The following is a 14,617-nucleotide window of genomic DNA, read 5'->3' on the forward strand; positions in this document are numbered from 1 at the left end:
TCGAGAGGCAGTAGTGGTATCAGCATACTTTCCAGCGGAAGGTCTCGGAAAGCAGCAGCGTCAATCGAAGAGGAGAGTGCCATCTGGAATGGACCCTCAGTAATAAGTTAGAAATACATAATGTAGGGAACACACCAACATCCGTGACCAGCACTAGACAAGAGGTACTAGTCATAACTCTAGGGAACATTCTGATGGGCGGTTTGGTTAAAAGTTGGAGGGTGTCGGACGAACCTTTTATGTCGGATCACACAATAATTTGATTCTACATTGAGGGCAACTCGGAAGTAAATATAATAATAAGGAATCTCAAGAGAACACGCTGCGACTTCTATACAAGACACCTAAGTGACGACATGATTCATCTACAGGAAAGCGGTGACATCATGAGCGAAATAGAGCTAGAAACACTAGTGGAAGGCCTCAGCAGAGTCATCATTGACGCATATGAGGCCAGCTGTCCGGCTGAGACTGTCAGGTCATCAAAGTACGTACCCTGGTGGAACAGGAACCTATCCAGAATGAGGAAGGACGTGCGAAAGTTGTTCAACTGAACGAAACAAACCGGCGACTGGCAAAGGTATAAAACAGTACTGACGTCATATAGCAACGCGATCAGGGAAGCAAAACGAAAGGGCTTCAGGGAATTTTGTGAAGGAATAAAACAAACCACAGAAGCCTCCAAGCTATGTAAAGCTACAGCCAAAACTAGGGCCAAGGGAATATATTCTGTCTGTCTGAAGAAGGAAGGAGAACATGGGACATTTACCGAGAATGAGGAGAACAAGGTACATCTGCTTCTCACAACTCATTTCCCGGGGTCCTACTCCACGGGGAAGGCAATAGCATTCTTCTTGATACCTTAACAACTTACAGAAGAGGGTCAAGGTGAATTGGAAACTAACAAAAGAGGTATGCTCGGAACCTAGAGTAAGATGGGCAGTGGGAAATTTTATCCACTGAAAACACCCGGAGTAGATGGCATTTTGCCAGCACTCATCCAGAGAAGCCTAGAAATCCTTTTAGGATCTCTCCTAAGAGCACTAAGGGGCAGGATAGCCTTGAGATATATCCCCAGGGCAGGGAGACGGTCAAGAGTAGTCTTTATTCCAAAACCGGGTAAAAAGGATTCTTTTCATACTAAATCTTTCAGACCAATCTACCTAACATCGTTCGTACTTAGGACGGTGGGAAGGGTCATAGACAACTGCATTAGAACTAATGTTCTAATATGCAATCCCCTACATCCATGTCAGCACCCTTTCTGGGCAGAACGATGAACCGGAACTGCTCTATATCAGCTGACGGATATATTACGGGATGTCATACAAACGAAGGAAATTGCACTGCGTGTGTTTTTGGACATCAAAGGAGCGTTCGATAACACATCGCACACAGAGATACGGAAAGCCCTAATCCACAAGGGAGCGGACAACACCCTCGCCTTCTGGATGGGCAAAATGTTAGAGAGTAGGCAAATCGAAGTACCGACAAGTACAAATTCTATTGTCATGAACACTACTCAAGGTTGTTCACATGATGGGGTATGATCACCATTAATGTAGAGAATGGTAGTTAATGAACTTCAAGGAAAGCTAACAACCACTGGAATACAGGTCCAGGGTCACGCTGATAATATTGTTGTAATTTTTATGGGCAAATATGATGATACCCTATCTGACAGAATTCAAACCGCACCGCGAATCACCTATAATTGGTGCAGAACGGCTCGGTCAAGGCCAATATAGTGTCATTCAATAGGAAGCCTCTCTGGTGGTCAAGCACCAGAGAGGCATTAGATTACATGGCATGGAGGTGAAACGAGTGACAGGGGTGAAATATCTTGGAATCACACTGCACCAAAAACTACTCTGGAAAATACATGTTGAATGCATATGTCGGGAAGCTACCAGGGATCTGATGACTTGCAGGTTCATAGCAGGGAAAAAGTGGAGGTGCACCTCGAAAATGCTGCACTGGATATACACTGCAATAGTAAGGGCAATAATTACCTAAGGTGCATTAATCTGGACAAAAAGGACGGAACTCAGCAGAACAGCCAGGAAGTTACACAAACTTCAAAGACTGGCTTGCAAGTACATCAGTGGGCCAATGAGAACCTGCCGAACGGCATTCCTAGAGGTCGTTCTGGGATTGACACCTCTCCATCTGCACATACGAATGCAGACAAGGAGCCCGATCTTCAGAATGTCCGGGAGTACCAGTTAGGCGAGGAACTGCTTAAATCAAAGGAAAACTGATATTCTTTCTAGGCGGTATTTCGAATTACTGATACCAAGCAATAACATGACTACGAGGTTTCACTTCGATAAGAAGTCTGGAACACGTTGTAGCAAATTGGGAAAGCGTGACAGTGGCATACAACTTCAAGCAACAACTGATTACCTGGTGCACTGACGGATCCCTTACGACAGAGAGAGCAGGCGGTTTCAATAAACCCAGCACCAATGTGCAAGGAAAAATTTTGAAACAATGGTTAAGCATACCAGCATATTTCGGGCGGAAATACACGCCATAGGCATATGTGCCTATTTCAGCCTCGAAAGGAACTATAGGCAGCAGCACATTGCTATTCCATTAAGGCACTTAGGTGCTACCAGGTAAATTCGAAACTGGGATAGAAATGCCTTAACAGACAGAGAACGCGCCGCTCGCTCAATAAGATGTGGACACTCTGGGTTCCAGACCACATTGGATTAGAAGGCAATGAAGCAGCGGACGAGCTGGCCAGGAAAGGAACAACGACGCCGCTATACGGACCAGTCGAAAATGGGTTGATGGCTATGACATTGAAAAATGAAGAGGGAATTTACTGGGCGAACTGACCAGGAATGGAACAGCCCCCAGGTTCTCATGGAGGGATACGAACTCAAACGCTTGAAAGATTGTTTAAAATTCACTAAGAAGAGCCTCCGGATAATGGTGGGCATACTGACTGGTCACTGCAGGCTAAACTGGAGATGCTGGGAATATCTACGGGGACTGTCTGTAGATTCTGTGAGGAGGGTGATGAAACCTTCATACATGTTCTGGGGCAGTGCACGGCACTTGGAAGTTGGGGACATAATAAAGTCTCTGTCGGTTATAGAGTGGCGAAAAAAATGTGCTCAAAGTTTTCAAAGATGCTTTTCATTTAAATAAAAATGCATTTTTATCTTTCCGTTCTAATTTTTTAGCATATTATACAGGGTGCGGCGGCATAACTTCCTTTTTTCAAAACTCAATAAAAACTATTGTATGCATCGGAAAATATTTATTTATTTTTTATAATGTAGGTACATGTCTAAAGTTTTTATTTACATTGTTTTGAAGATCAAATCTGTTAGGTGACGTCCCCCATTCTCCATACATTGCGTAAACCGATTTCTGGCGTTTGTCATGACTCTTGTTAGCATAGCAGGTGTTATGTTGGCAATTTCTTCTTGGATGTTGGTCTTCAAATCTTGTAGGATTCTTGGACGGTTCACGTAAACACGGGATTTCAAAAAACCCCATAGAAAAAAATCACAAGAGGACAGATCGGGAGAGCGTGCCGGCCATTCCAAATCGCCTCTAATTGAGATAAGGCGCTCTGGAAAGTGTTCCCTCAAAACAGCCATCGATGCTCTTGAAGTGTGTGCTGTTGCACCGTCTTGTTGGAACCAAGTGTCCCCCAATTCCAAATTTTCTAGCCGTGGGAAAAAAAAATTCTGTAGCATGTTTACATACCGGTCCGAATTCACTGTCACTGTAACCTCATTTTCCTCTCGGATCTAACGGGCCGAGGGACTCCAGTTCTTCCTTTTGTCGCACTTGCAGTTTGTCTGAATGTAGTGACCCATGTAACAATTGATTTGCGGTCTGGGACGGGAGCCAACGGGGCTAAATTAAAGCGATTCCGAAATGCACGCTGTGTTGCAATAACCGAACATCCGCTTGAAAAGTAAACCTCAACGGCAAAGGCATGCTTCTCACTATACCAACGCATGATGGCGACTGAACCGTGTCGGGACAAAACTTTACAGTATCCCCTCTTGAACGAGACCACTAGCGCTCCGCTATGACATCAACTAACTGAGTGGCGCGCATTTAAAAAAAAAAAAGTTATGCTGCGCACCCTGTATATAGAATAAGATATATAATTTGAATTTTTGAAAAAAGTTGTCATAAAGTAACCACTTTCAGTAATGCCATTTTCTCCATTTGTTTGGGCGGAAAACACGGTACTCTAGAAATTTTCCAATTTATGGTTGATTTATTGAAGAAAAAACCTGCTCAAGTAATTTTCTTACTGTATTGTTAATTTATTCTGTTGCTAGAAAACACTTGTTCTTAATAGTTAAAGTGATGTAAAAGTTCCTAGTCAGCGAGTAGTTGCTAAGGAATTCAGCATCTGCCAGTCCGATTCAGTAACATGAACCCCGTTGCAAGAAAAAAGGGTAGCGGACATCCGAGGAAATCAACTGAGGCACAGGACCGTCTGGTTGTCCGTTCTGTGTGAAAAGGTCCGTTTAAAATGGTTTCTTCATGTCGCGATTTAGGCCGACGACTCCAACCACGACCGAAAGGGCTAGAAATATTCTGTGGTGGACAATGAAGTTTGTTTTTTCATGTCTTACTTATGTTGCATTATATTCGTGTACGTCTAGGCATGCAAAACCGATTGCTTTCCCACCCACTCGAAAGCCATTAACATTGGAAAAAACTATCAGCAAGATTCTTATTAAGTGGAATTTTGAAGGCTGGACCGCCGTATGTCGTGATTAAGCTAATTAAAATTTATCCTCTTTTTAAAAGAAAGGATTCGTCGCGTTCGAACACCCTACTGGAAAACATTAAGATATCAAACACCAAGTGCCCGCGGTCAAACATGGAGGCGGACTTACGATGGTACTTCTTTGTTTTTCTCATGATTGGCCAAATATCTAAGGTTGTGGTTTCAATGGCCGAAGCCAAATACTGTTCGAAATTCTCGCGACAAAGTGAGCAACGATTATATTTTTATACACGTCAATAATCCGAAACTTTCAACTCAAATGCCGAAGAGTTGGCTGGACGACAATCATATAAACGCCCTTCTATGGCCTGCTCAAACCTCTCACTTGAATCCGATCGAAAGTCGTAAAACGTAATTTCAAAAAAAGTGACCTAACAGCGGCAATGAGAGTGTGAGATTGTCAATGAGTCTGATTTGTTGGCTTGTTGACTCCATGCTTCAGTCTGCTGTGCAGTTACTACGAAATGATATGTGACAAATTATTGAACTCCTAATTGGCGTTTCAGTTTTTCATTTTTATTCAAGTTTTTGGTAAAAAATTCGTATTTTGAATGAGTGAGCACGTTTTTTTCCGCTAAAAATATGGACGAAGGCGCCAAGAATGCGAGATACTATAGTTTATATGTATACTATCAGTAGAGGGGCACAATAGTTCCTTTAAGACGCAGTGTGAAACCCCTTGAATATTATTATTATCGGCATGTAGTTTCAAAATCGATTTTTCGTCAGACCTTTTGAGCCAATCGGACAAGCGCAAATTACAAGCGCGAATTAACTCTTTGCTGTCTTTGAAGTACAGGCATACCTCGACTTTCACGTTAATTGGTTCCATTAAAGTGCGTTATAAGTCGAAAATGGTATAAGTCGAAGGTAAGAAATACATGCTCGTATGCATAGGGTAAAGAAGAGTAGAATTTCTAGCACCTATTAAAAATCATTTCAAAATACATACAGAAATGTAAACGTTTTTAGTTTATACTGTCAAAATAAGGAGAATTTATTATAAAATATTATAAAACTACGAATGATTATAAAAATACACATGTATATAAATGTGAATATTTATGAGTCACTCCTCAGCCCTTGATGACAAATCACGATGAATCGCTGCTGAGGATTGCAGTTGAGAAGCTTTTCCAGATGTTGACGGTTTGAAAAATTTAGTTAAAGTTATCTGACTTGCTTTAAGCTGCTGCTCTTTCGTCACAGGTGCTGTTCCAATTTCTTACAGCATTGATGGTGATTACTAATTCTGTTTCTATTTCTTTGATTAGATTTGTTGTTACTTTCTCTTTATTGCATACTCTGTTTACATATATACATAATTGGTTAGCCTTCAAATGTTTTACATGATTTTCATTATAAGAGTCATATGCTATTCCATTAATCTTTACAATAGTTTGTGGTTCAAAATTTATTTGATATTGATCCTTATCAGGTATCGGTATTACATAGTATCTTGGTGTAATTATCAAATCTTCTTGTAATCTAATGACAAATATAATTTCCTGATTATTTCTAGTATTGGTAAGTACTGCTAGTTCAATGTGTTCCAATTGATGAATATTTATTTTGTTTTGCAAAATTTCATCTTTTGTCAAAATGTGACGATTCATTATTCCTAATCTAGCGGATATCAAATTATCTTGAATTATCTCAATTTGATCTTGTAGTAGATGTATATTAAAAATAAGACTCAAATAGGCAATATTTGTATCTAATACTTTAGCATTAGCTTTTATCAATTGAGTAATATTCTGAATATTCTGTTCTAATTTGTTATTAATTTGTATTTGTTTATTAATTCGATCGATTATTTCGTGATTATTTGAATCAATGGTATTTGAATGTTCTTCAATGTGTTGTCTATCAGAGTCGCTCATTAATCCGAAGAGCCAATTATAAATATTGCCCATGGGATTAATTAGTCCTCTACGTCTACGTGTCAGTACTTTTGCTCTTATATCGTTAATAAATATAGGCTGAAGTATACTGGCCTGACAGTAATGTAAGGTATTGCTGTTCTAGATTTTCTCTCTTGAGATAGGTAAGTACGTTGATCTATGCTGTAGTTAGTGATAGGTGAATTTTTAATTTCTATCAAGGCTTCTTGTATGTGTTTTAGCTTGATTCGATGCAATATTGTTTGTTGGGTTTGTACCAATTGAATATCATCCAGTTTGATTTCAGTATATCCGATATTCGTTTTAATCTCCTCAACCATTAGAGTGGCTTCCGTTAGCATCCAAAATAGCAGGTTTATTAGTTGCAGGATCATTAGTTCCATTTTTCTGTTGACCTGGAATAATAATATCCTTTTTAGGTCGTTTTATATTCACTTTTGCAATATTTGAATTGTATTTTCCTTTATCAAATTTTGGGGCTAATTTGTTTCGTTCTGCCTTAGGGTTTTTTATGAATACCTGGTAACGAAGTTCCTCATATTTTTCTCTGTCTAGATTCATTTTTTCTATTATTCTTTCCTTGTTAGATAGAATCTTATTAACATATGTACTTTCTGTTTGTCTACTCGTCCCTGTTCTACATCTATGGGTCTTTCCTGAGTTGTTGTATGGACTTGACGATTATAGAATTCTAAAGCTTCGTAGAAGCATTCACTAGTTGTCTTCATATTCTTCCGTACTGGTATTAATCTCATCTTTTCTTGGATGGTTTCATTAAATCTCTCGATATCGGAATTTCCGGTATGTGAATATGGTTTAGTAGTATGGAAAGTTTTACCCTTGGCCTGGTAAACTTTTTTCCTATCAACTTCATCAAAAGTTCATCTCCTATCAAAAGTTGAGGTCGTCCTAGTGTCGCTAATATACTTAACAGTCCTGACCTAATGTCAATTTTATGTGGAGATGGGATTACTATTCCAGATGCAAATTTAGAGAATTTGTCAATCATGACCAAGATATTCAGATTTTTGAATAATAATAGATCTAGATGAGCAATCATCCTAATATCTTTTGGGGTTTCTGTGATCTGGAGTTTAGGTTTTATGGGTTTCCTATCCACTTAATTTTCATTACATACTTGACATGCATTTATATAACGGTGAATATATTTATGAAGATTTGGATGGTATATTTGGTTTTTCAAACCTGAGTAATTTTCGCGAATTCCGGCATGACCGGTTTCTTTTTCATAGTATTTAATACCCTCGATTAGATCCTCTTCATTAGTAATTTCTTTTACTATTTGAGTAACTTTAATGAACTTTGTTACGGTATTGTCGAATCCTTCAAGGATTATTTGTTGCAGTTTGTTTCACTGTTGATCATCGACTTCACTATATATAGCTACGGTACCAGGTTGTAGTCGTATTTTTAGAAAGTTTATAGCTTTATCTGGTGTATCCAGTTGTTTCGAAGTTATCACGGTTCTTCTTCTACTAGTAGAGGTCATTTGCTGTCGAAATTTTTCATTTTCTACTAGGAACAATTGTTGTTGGTACTTGTTCACTATATCTTCTCTGAAACATATATGATTATTAAAATTTTCTTCCTGTGAATGAATTGTTTGTAGATTCTCCTCCTTACACTGGGGTATTAAAATTAAATCTTGATTTTGACTCAATGGTGACAACAGAGCTCCCTGAACTTTATTCGGTAACACCTGTATGTTTTGAATGGTAATCGGGTTTATTTCATCCACTTCCTTTAATGTAGATAAGAAATCTGCAGGAATATTTTCTTTCCCTTTTATATAACTCAGATTAATGGTGTATTCTCCTAGTTTGAGAATCCATCGTTGCAAACGTGGGGTTATGTCTTTACCTTTAAATTTTTGATGGAGCCATTTGATGGGTTGATGATCTGTTTGGAGGTCAAATCCCCTTCCATATACATACGGTCTCAAATACTTCACGACCCACACAATAGCTAGCATTTCCTTCTCTATTGTGGCGTATTTCAGTTCATGTTCGTTTAGGGTTCTACTAATGTAGCATATAGGGTGCTTATTTTGGCTAAGTACAGTCCCTATCACATAGTTACTTGCGTCTGTAGTGATTACGAATTTCTTTTCAAAATCTGGGTGTTTGAGTACTGGAGAAGTAGTTAGAATAATTTTTAATTTCTCGATTGCATTAATATATTCAGCATTTGTAGTATCTATTTTCTGGTTCTTTTTCAAATATCGGGTGATTGGCTGCGCTATCTTAGCGTAATTCTTTATAAACTTTCTACAGCATCCCGTTAGTCCTAAGAATAATTTTTTCTTTGAGAGTTGTTGGTATAGGTATTGTCTGAATTTTCTCGATTTTATCGCTGTTGGGCTGTATCCCATATTGATTAATTGTGTGTCCTAAAAATTGAGTTTCTCTAGCTAAGAAACGACACTTATCTACTTGGACTTTCAGGTGAGCTCTTCGCAATTTGGTGAATATATTTTTAATATTTTGTAGGTGTTCTTCAAGCGATGTTCCGAAGATTAGAATATCGTCGAGATACACTACACATATTTTATTTATCTCTTCCTTTAACACTTGATTCATTAGGCGTTGGAAGGTGGCAGGCGCATTCTTCAGTCCGAATGGCATGCGTAAATATTCATAATGTCCCTGAGCTGTCGAAAACGCGGTTTTCGCTATATCGGCTGGATTCATCATGATCTGATGGAATCCCTTGGCCAAGTCCAAAGTAGTGAAATATTGGGCGCAACCCAATTTCTCTAGAATGTCTTCTATATTGGGTAGTGGGTGTTTATCATCCACTGTGACAGCATTCAGTCGTCGATACTCGATAGTCATACGCCATTTTACAATTCCAGAGTTGTCTAATTTCTTTTTAACCATCACTACGGGCGAATTGTATCGCGATTTACTTTCCCGTATTATGCCTTGACGAAGCATTTCTTTAATTTGTTTTTCGATCTCCTGATCGTGTATCCTTGGATTGCGGTACATTTTGGAATATATCGGATCCTCTGTGGTAGTGTTTATCTCATGTCTCACTATGTCTGTTGCAGTTAGAGAGTCTCCTTCTTTGAAAAAGTTATCCTCGTTCTTCCGAATTAATTTCGTTAACCTCTCTTTTTTCTCCGAATTCAAATGTTCAATTTTTTTTAAAATCATTTTCACTGGTTCCATTAAATTTACATCTTTGTATTTTATTTCTACTTCCTCATTGGTTAGGAAGGGTATGTTGTTGTTTCCAAATTTGACCGTTTTGGAATTGTAGTCTATTACAGCTCCAGTTGGGTTTAAGATATTAACACCAATGATAGCGTAGAATGTTCTATTGCTGAGATCAGCTAGTCTCCACTTTGTCAATTCTCGAATTCCAATTTCGGGTGGTGTTTTAGTAATGGTCTCAAACTGCACCTGTTGAATTCCGGATATGGTCCTATATTGTACACCTTCTTCTTTTATTCTTGGGTGATTTCCCAATTTCTTTTCGTTTAAAAATGATGTAGTGGAGCCTGAATCGATCAATGCTCTGATCGGATAGTTATTTATGTGTATTTTCACTATTGGAAGATTGAGGTTTCCGAGGCTGTTGACCGAAAATCCTGTACACTTTGTGTATTATTCACTTCCATTGGTTCCGGTGGTTGCTGTCGATTTCTACTACTTACATGCCGATAATTATCGTTTCTATATCAATGAGAATGATTCTTATTTCGACGACTTCTCCACCTGTTACTATTATACCTCCCACTGTCTTCACAATTTCTTTTATTCGTTCGATCTTGATCGTCTTCCCGACTGCATCGATCCCTATATTTATAGTCTTTGTTTTTATCACGTCTTTTGTCACTATGTTCACGTTCTTTGTAACCTGCCAATAGTAACTCACTGTATGCCTGTTCTAAGGAAGTTACTGGTATTGTTCTAAGATACATAGCATCGTTTGTATGAATTTTGTTTAAAAATTTTTCTAATATACTACTCTCATTGTTAGTTGGGGTAAATTCGAAAGGGTGATTATTATCTAATTTATATTTCAAATTTAATTTATCTAAATTAAACTGAAGATGTTCGAATATTTCCTTCGCACTCAGCATCCTCCTTGATTTGTAGATATGTTTCTTTCACTCCAAACGTGTTTGTAAGCAGCACCTTCATATTTTCCCAGTTTCTGTCATTTAAACGTCTCACTACGGCTGCTGCTTTCCCTTGAATTTTTGACATCAGGATGTGAGCAACATGTTCTCTTTGCGGCCCTTCTACTGCTAATCGCACTACGTTTTCTACTTCATTTATATAATCGTAACTGGAATCCATCTTCCCCCGTGTACGGTTGTACAGCTCTAGCTTCTCTAATTACTTCTGAAAAAGTTAACGCTACTGTCATTTTCTTGTTTTACAGTACCTGATGATCCGATGATCTACTGGTTTAATATTGTAAAAAATAAAGCACGTTCCACTTTTCACTAAATTTATTATTATCTAACCCCTAACCGGTCTATTTTAGGGTTACAGCATAAAGACTTGCTACTAGATAAGGTTGATTTATCACACAAATACTGATTTATAGATATTATGTGGATTGCTTCTTTTCGTGGTTTTCACTACGCGGATTTAGGTTGATATGTAGTTCTGAGAAGGGCTTTGAGGTGTTTTTCCTCCCTTCCAAAGCCCAAGACTGCGCCAGTGAAGTCTCAAGTCCGAGCAGAGGTGAAAAGAATAAAGTGTCGATACGCTTTTAATTATTTCACGTTATCCGTTCACGTTATTTTACTTATAGTGAATTACTAAGACGTGGGTGAAAAAGATTCGTTTATTTCTAAAACCTCAAGCTTACTAACTAACAATCGTTGGCTACAGAAATCTTCTATAGACTGAAAATCTTATTATTATGAGATCTCTTGTTTAGTCTGCAAGATCACATTGTTATTGTTCTGAGATCTCTTGATTCAAATAAGTCGTCTGCAGGATAAGATTGTTATTGTTATGATAAGTACTGAAGAGCCACATCGGTTTGTGTAATTATAATAAATGGAAAACCAAGTCAGCGTTAATTTACTTGTTTAAGATTAGGAACTTTAATATCGCTGACTTGCGAGCATGATTGAAGGGTATGTGAGTTATGTGTGTGTGCATGATACTTAACTTGAATTGTCCCATTTATACTCACTCTCCTAAGTATCGAGGGGTAATTAAATCTCCTTTAACTCTTTCCCCTTAAGTAGTCGTCTAGCCCATGGAGCAAATCTTATAATTGTGTCCACAAGTGCGAGAAGACGGCCACGTGTAACTTCCTTTTATCTATTACGTGGTTCACCAACCTTACGTTCTGGAAACCTTGTGACTATATAGGACGCTACATTCCGTCAACTATTTGAAGACCGTCGCCTTCATTTTTTTGCCAACTCTGATTCCTTCAGGGGTTTATCACGATTTGTTTCTTCGGTACTTTTGGTTAGCCCAATGTATACTTTTTTTGCAATTTGCGCAGGGAATTTGTTTATTTGATCGATTTGATTATTGATTGATTCTAGAAAGGTTTTAAGCTGGTTGTTCCTGATGCTGAAAACGAAAGGGAGATTTCGTTGAATTTCAACGTTATTCTGCGTCTGATTTGTTGATTCAAAGCCAGCTTGCTGTTGAAGCGCCCCTTTCGTTTCGATTCCATTCAGTCTGGCGACCTAAAAAAACATGCTTCGTTTCTTTCACGCCCTCCTAGGAAATGCTTAGCATCCGGTGGTCTTGTGGTTGCAAAAAGCTAGTTTGTGCTGATGGGCGTGGGATAACTCGTTTGGTGCCGATGGGTTTAAAGTAGATCTCCATCTACTTTCTCCTACTTCCTCCCAATGGAATCTGTAGGATGAACTCGATACTGGGGTGCAGTTTAGTAAGGAACTCGAGCGTATGTTTGGCTCGGTGCGTTGTTAACGAAACAAAATCCTCAAATTTTGTTTATTTTATCATAAAAAAATGAAACTTTTTGGTTACTGTTGTGACAGTGGAAGATGTCATTACTACTTAGTAAATTATTAAATATTCTAATTTGTTTTAAAATGGATTAGCTGGCTAACTAATATTACTATTTCTGTTATTTTTTAGGGTGTCAACATTTTTTGGCGCGAGTATTTTTGTCAAAACTCCAAGAACAACGGTTAGTTTTAGCCATATTACGCTAGCTAATTGTAATTAGAGTTCATTTTATTGTTTTTAAGGTTTTGTGTAAAACAACACCTTATTGAAGTCGATTCACTGTCTGTCTGTCACACACATTTTTCTCCAAAACGGCTAAATCGTCCCAAACGAAATTTGGTGGATATATGGGAACTTTGGAATCCCACGCATACAGTAAGTGACATAAATTGAGGCGGAGTAGAAAGAGGGGCTCCCCATACATGCACGATGTAAACATTTTGTTTCATCGGATATAGTCACGTGGGATATCAAATGAAAGGTGTCGATTAGTACTTTCCGAATTTGATATTAGTTTTGCGTAAATTATAAAGTCCTCAAGTAAGGTATCAAAATGTACACACTTAACGTGAGACTGGACTCATTTTCGGATACTACCCAACCTAAAAAGCCGAATCAGGACGGTGCGTTTGTATGAAATCTAGGCTTCAAAATATGTTCCATTCCGATATATGCTCAAATAAACTTTCATTAGTAAGTTATAGTACATTACCAACTTTTTTTTACTGAAAATTTCCCCTTAAGTTCATCCTTGGAATACTAAATTTTGCACCGGCTATTAGTGTCAACGTTATAGCAGTTCAACCTTTTCAATGTCGCGCGGATTTACTGCATCATAAGCTATGCAAATTAGATCCTCACGTCGTAATTAACGGGACTTCATGAAGAATCCACTTTTTCCCATCCCTTTTACCCTTTGCGGGTATTAGGTGAGCCCTTTTTAAGGCTTTGTGTAAAACAAAGGTTAATGGGGCGGAGGTACATCTCCGAAATACTCAGAGCCAGGTGATCACATCCAAGAAGGGAGGTTGGGACATCAAGCAGTGGATCGAAGGTTAACATTGGTATACTGCTTGGACACAACAATCAACAACCGCCACTGCTTAAAAAGCAGGGACCAGCAAAAGCACGTCTGGGGGCAGGACTCAGGAAGCCCGCCTTTAGTTGTGCTGGTGCAGTCAAGGGCAATTGACTGCCATACTGCCAAAAATGTTGCTCGAGCAAATACTCACTCGTGAGGAGCAGGAAACCATCGGAGACCTTGTCGTCAAGCAGATGTGCAAAGAATGAACTTCTAAACTTTTGTTCACTGGGATACGCTTTTGACCAGGTGTTATACTGGTGGACTACGCGACGGAAGACACTGCAGAGTGGATTAGGACCATAATTTCTAAATTGCCAGGCTGGGAAGGGGCAGAACTGTCAACATGTGCTGGGGATGATATACTAGGACCACACTTCGTGACAGTTTTTCTCCCAAAAGCTGTGATAATAGAGACGGAAAATCTCATAGCCCTCCTAATCGCTTAGAATGAGGATCTCCATACGCGATTCTGGAGAGTCTTCAGAAGCAAGGTAAAGCAAGGTAAACTCCTCACGATCGGGATAGATGACCGATCCCTGGAGGCAATCAAATGTTGAAGTTGCCATATCAACTATCGATTTGGCAACATACTCGTGCATGTGCACAGGGAAAAGCCGAGGAAAGACACCTCGGAGGAGACACCAGGTGAAAAGCATACCAATGTCCCCGAAGAAGTCTCGAAAGCCATAGAAGCGGAATGGACTGGATCAAACAGGGAAGTAGGCCTACTGCCCAGTGAAGAGCAGAAGCTGGACGACCTAGATCTAGGACTTTAGGGGACAGCGATGCGCAGAAAAGCACCATGTCGGAGGAGGAGGGCGATACTCCGACAGCGGAGAAGAGCTCCAAACAATAACGGAGCCAATGG

The 14,617-nt window shown here is 39.0% G+C and overlaps 1 protein-coding gene across 1 annotated transcript; it reads right to left on the reverse strand.

Annotated features, from left to right (window-relative positions):
- Nucleotides 1-5,892: 5,892 nt before the first annotated feature.
- Nucleotides 5,893-11,651, reverse strand: LOC119653017. The gene is made up of 2 exons (XM_038057455.1): nt 11,101-11,651; nt 5,893-7,076 (listed from the first exon to the last, which is right to left on the reverse strand). Exon 2 carries the CDS (start codon nt 6,691-6,693, stop codon nt 5,962-5,964), a length of 732 nt encoding a protein of 243 aa, XP_037913383.1. The 5' UTR covers nt 6,694-7,076; nt 11,101-11,651; the 3' UTR covers nt 5,893-5,961.
- Nucleotides 11,652-14,617: the final 2,966 nt, after the last annotated feature.

This window comes from Hermetia illucens, chromosome 3 (assembly GCF_905115235.1).
Source record: "Hermetia illucens chromosome 3, iHerIll2.2.curated.20191125, whole genome shotgun sequence".
Classification (NCBI taxonomy): Eukaryota; Metazoa; Arthropoda; class Insecta; order Diptera; family Stratiomyidae; genus Hermetia; species Hermetia illucens.

Bases quoted from the DNA above. Each gene is read 5' to 3' on its own strand.
- LOC119653017 (XM_038057455.1), bottom strand. From the start codon at position 6,693: ATGGGCAATATTTATAATTGGCTCTTCGGATTAATGAGCGACTCTGAT.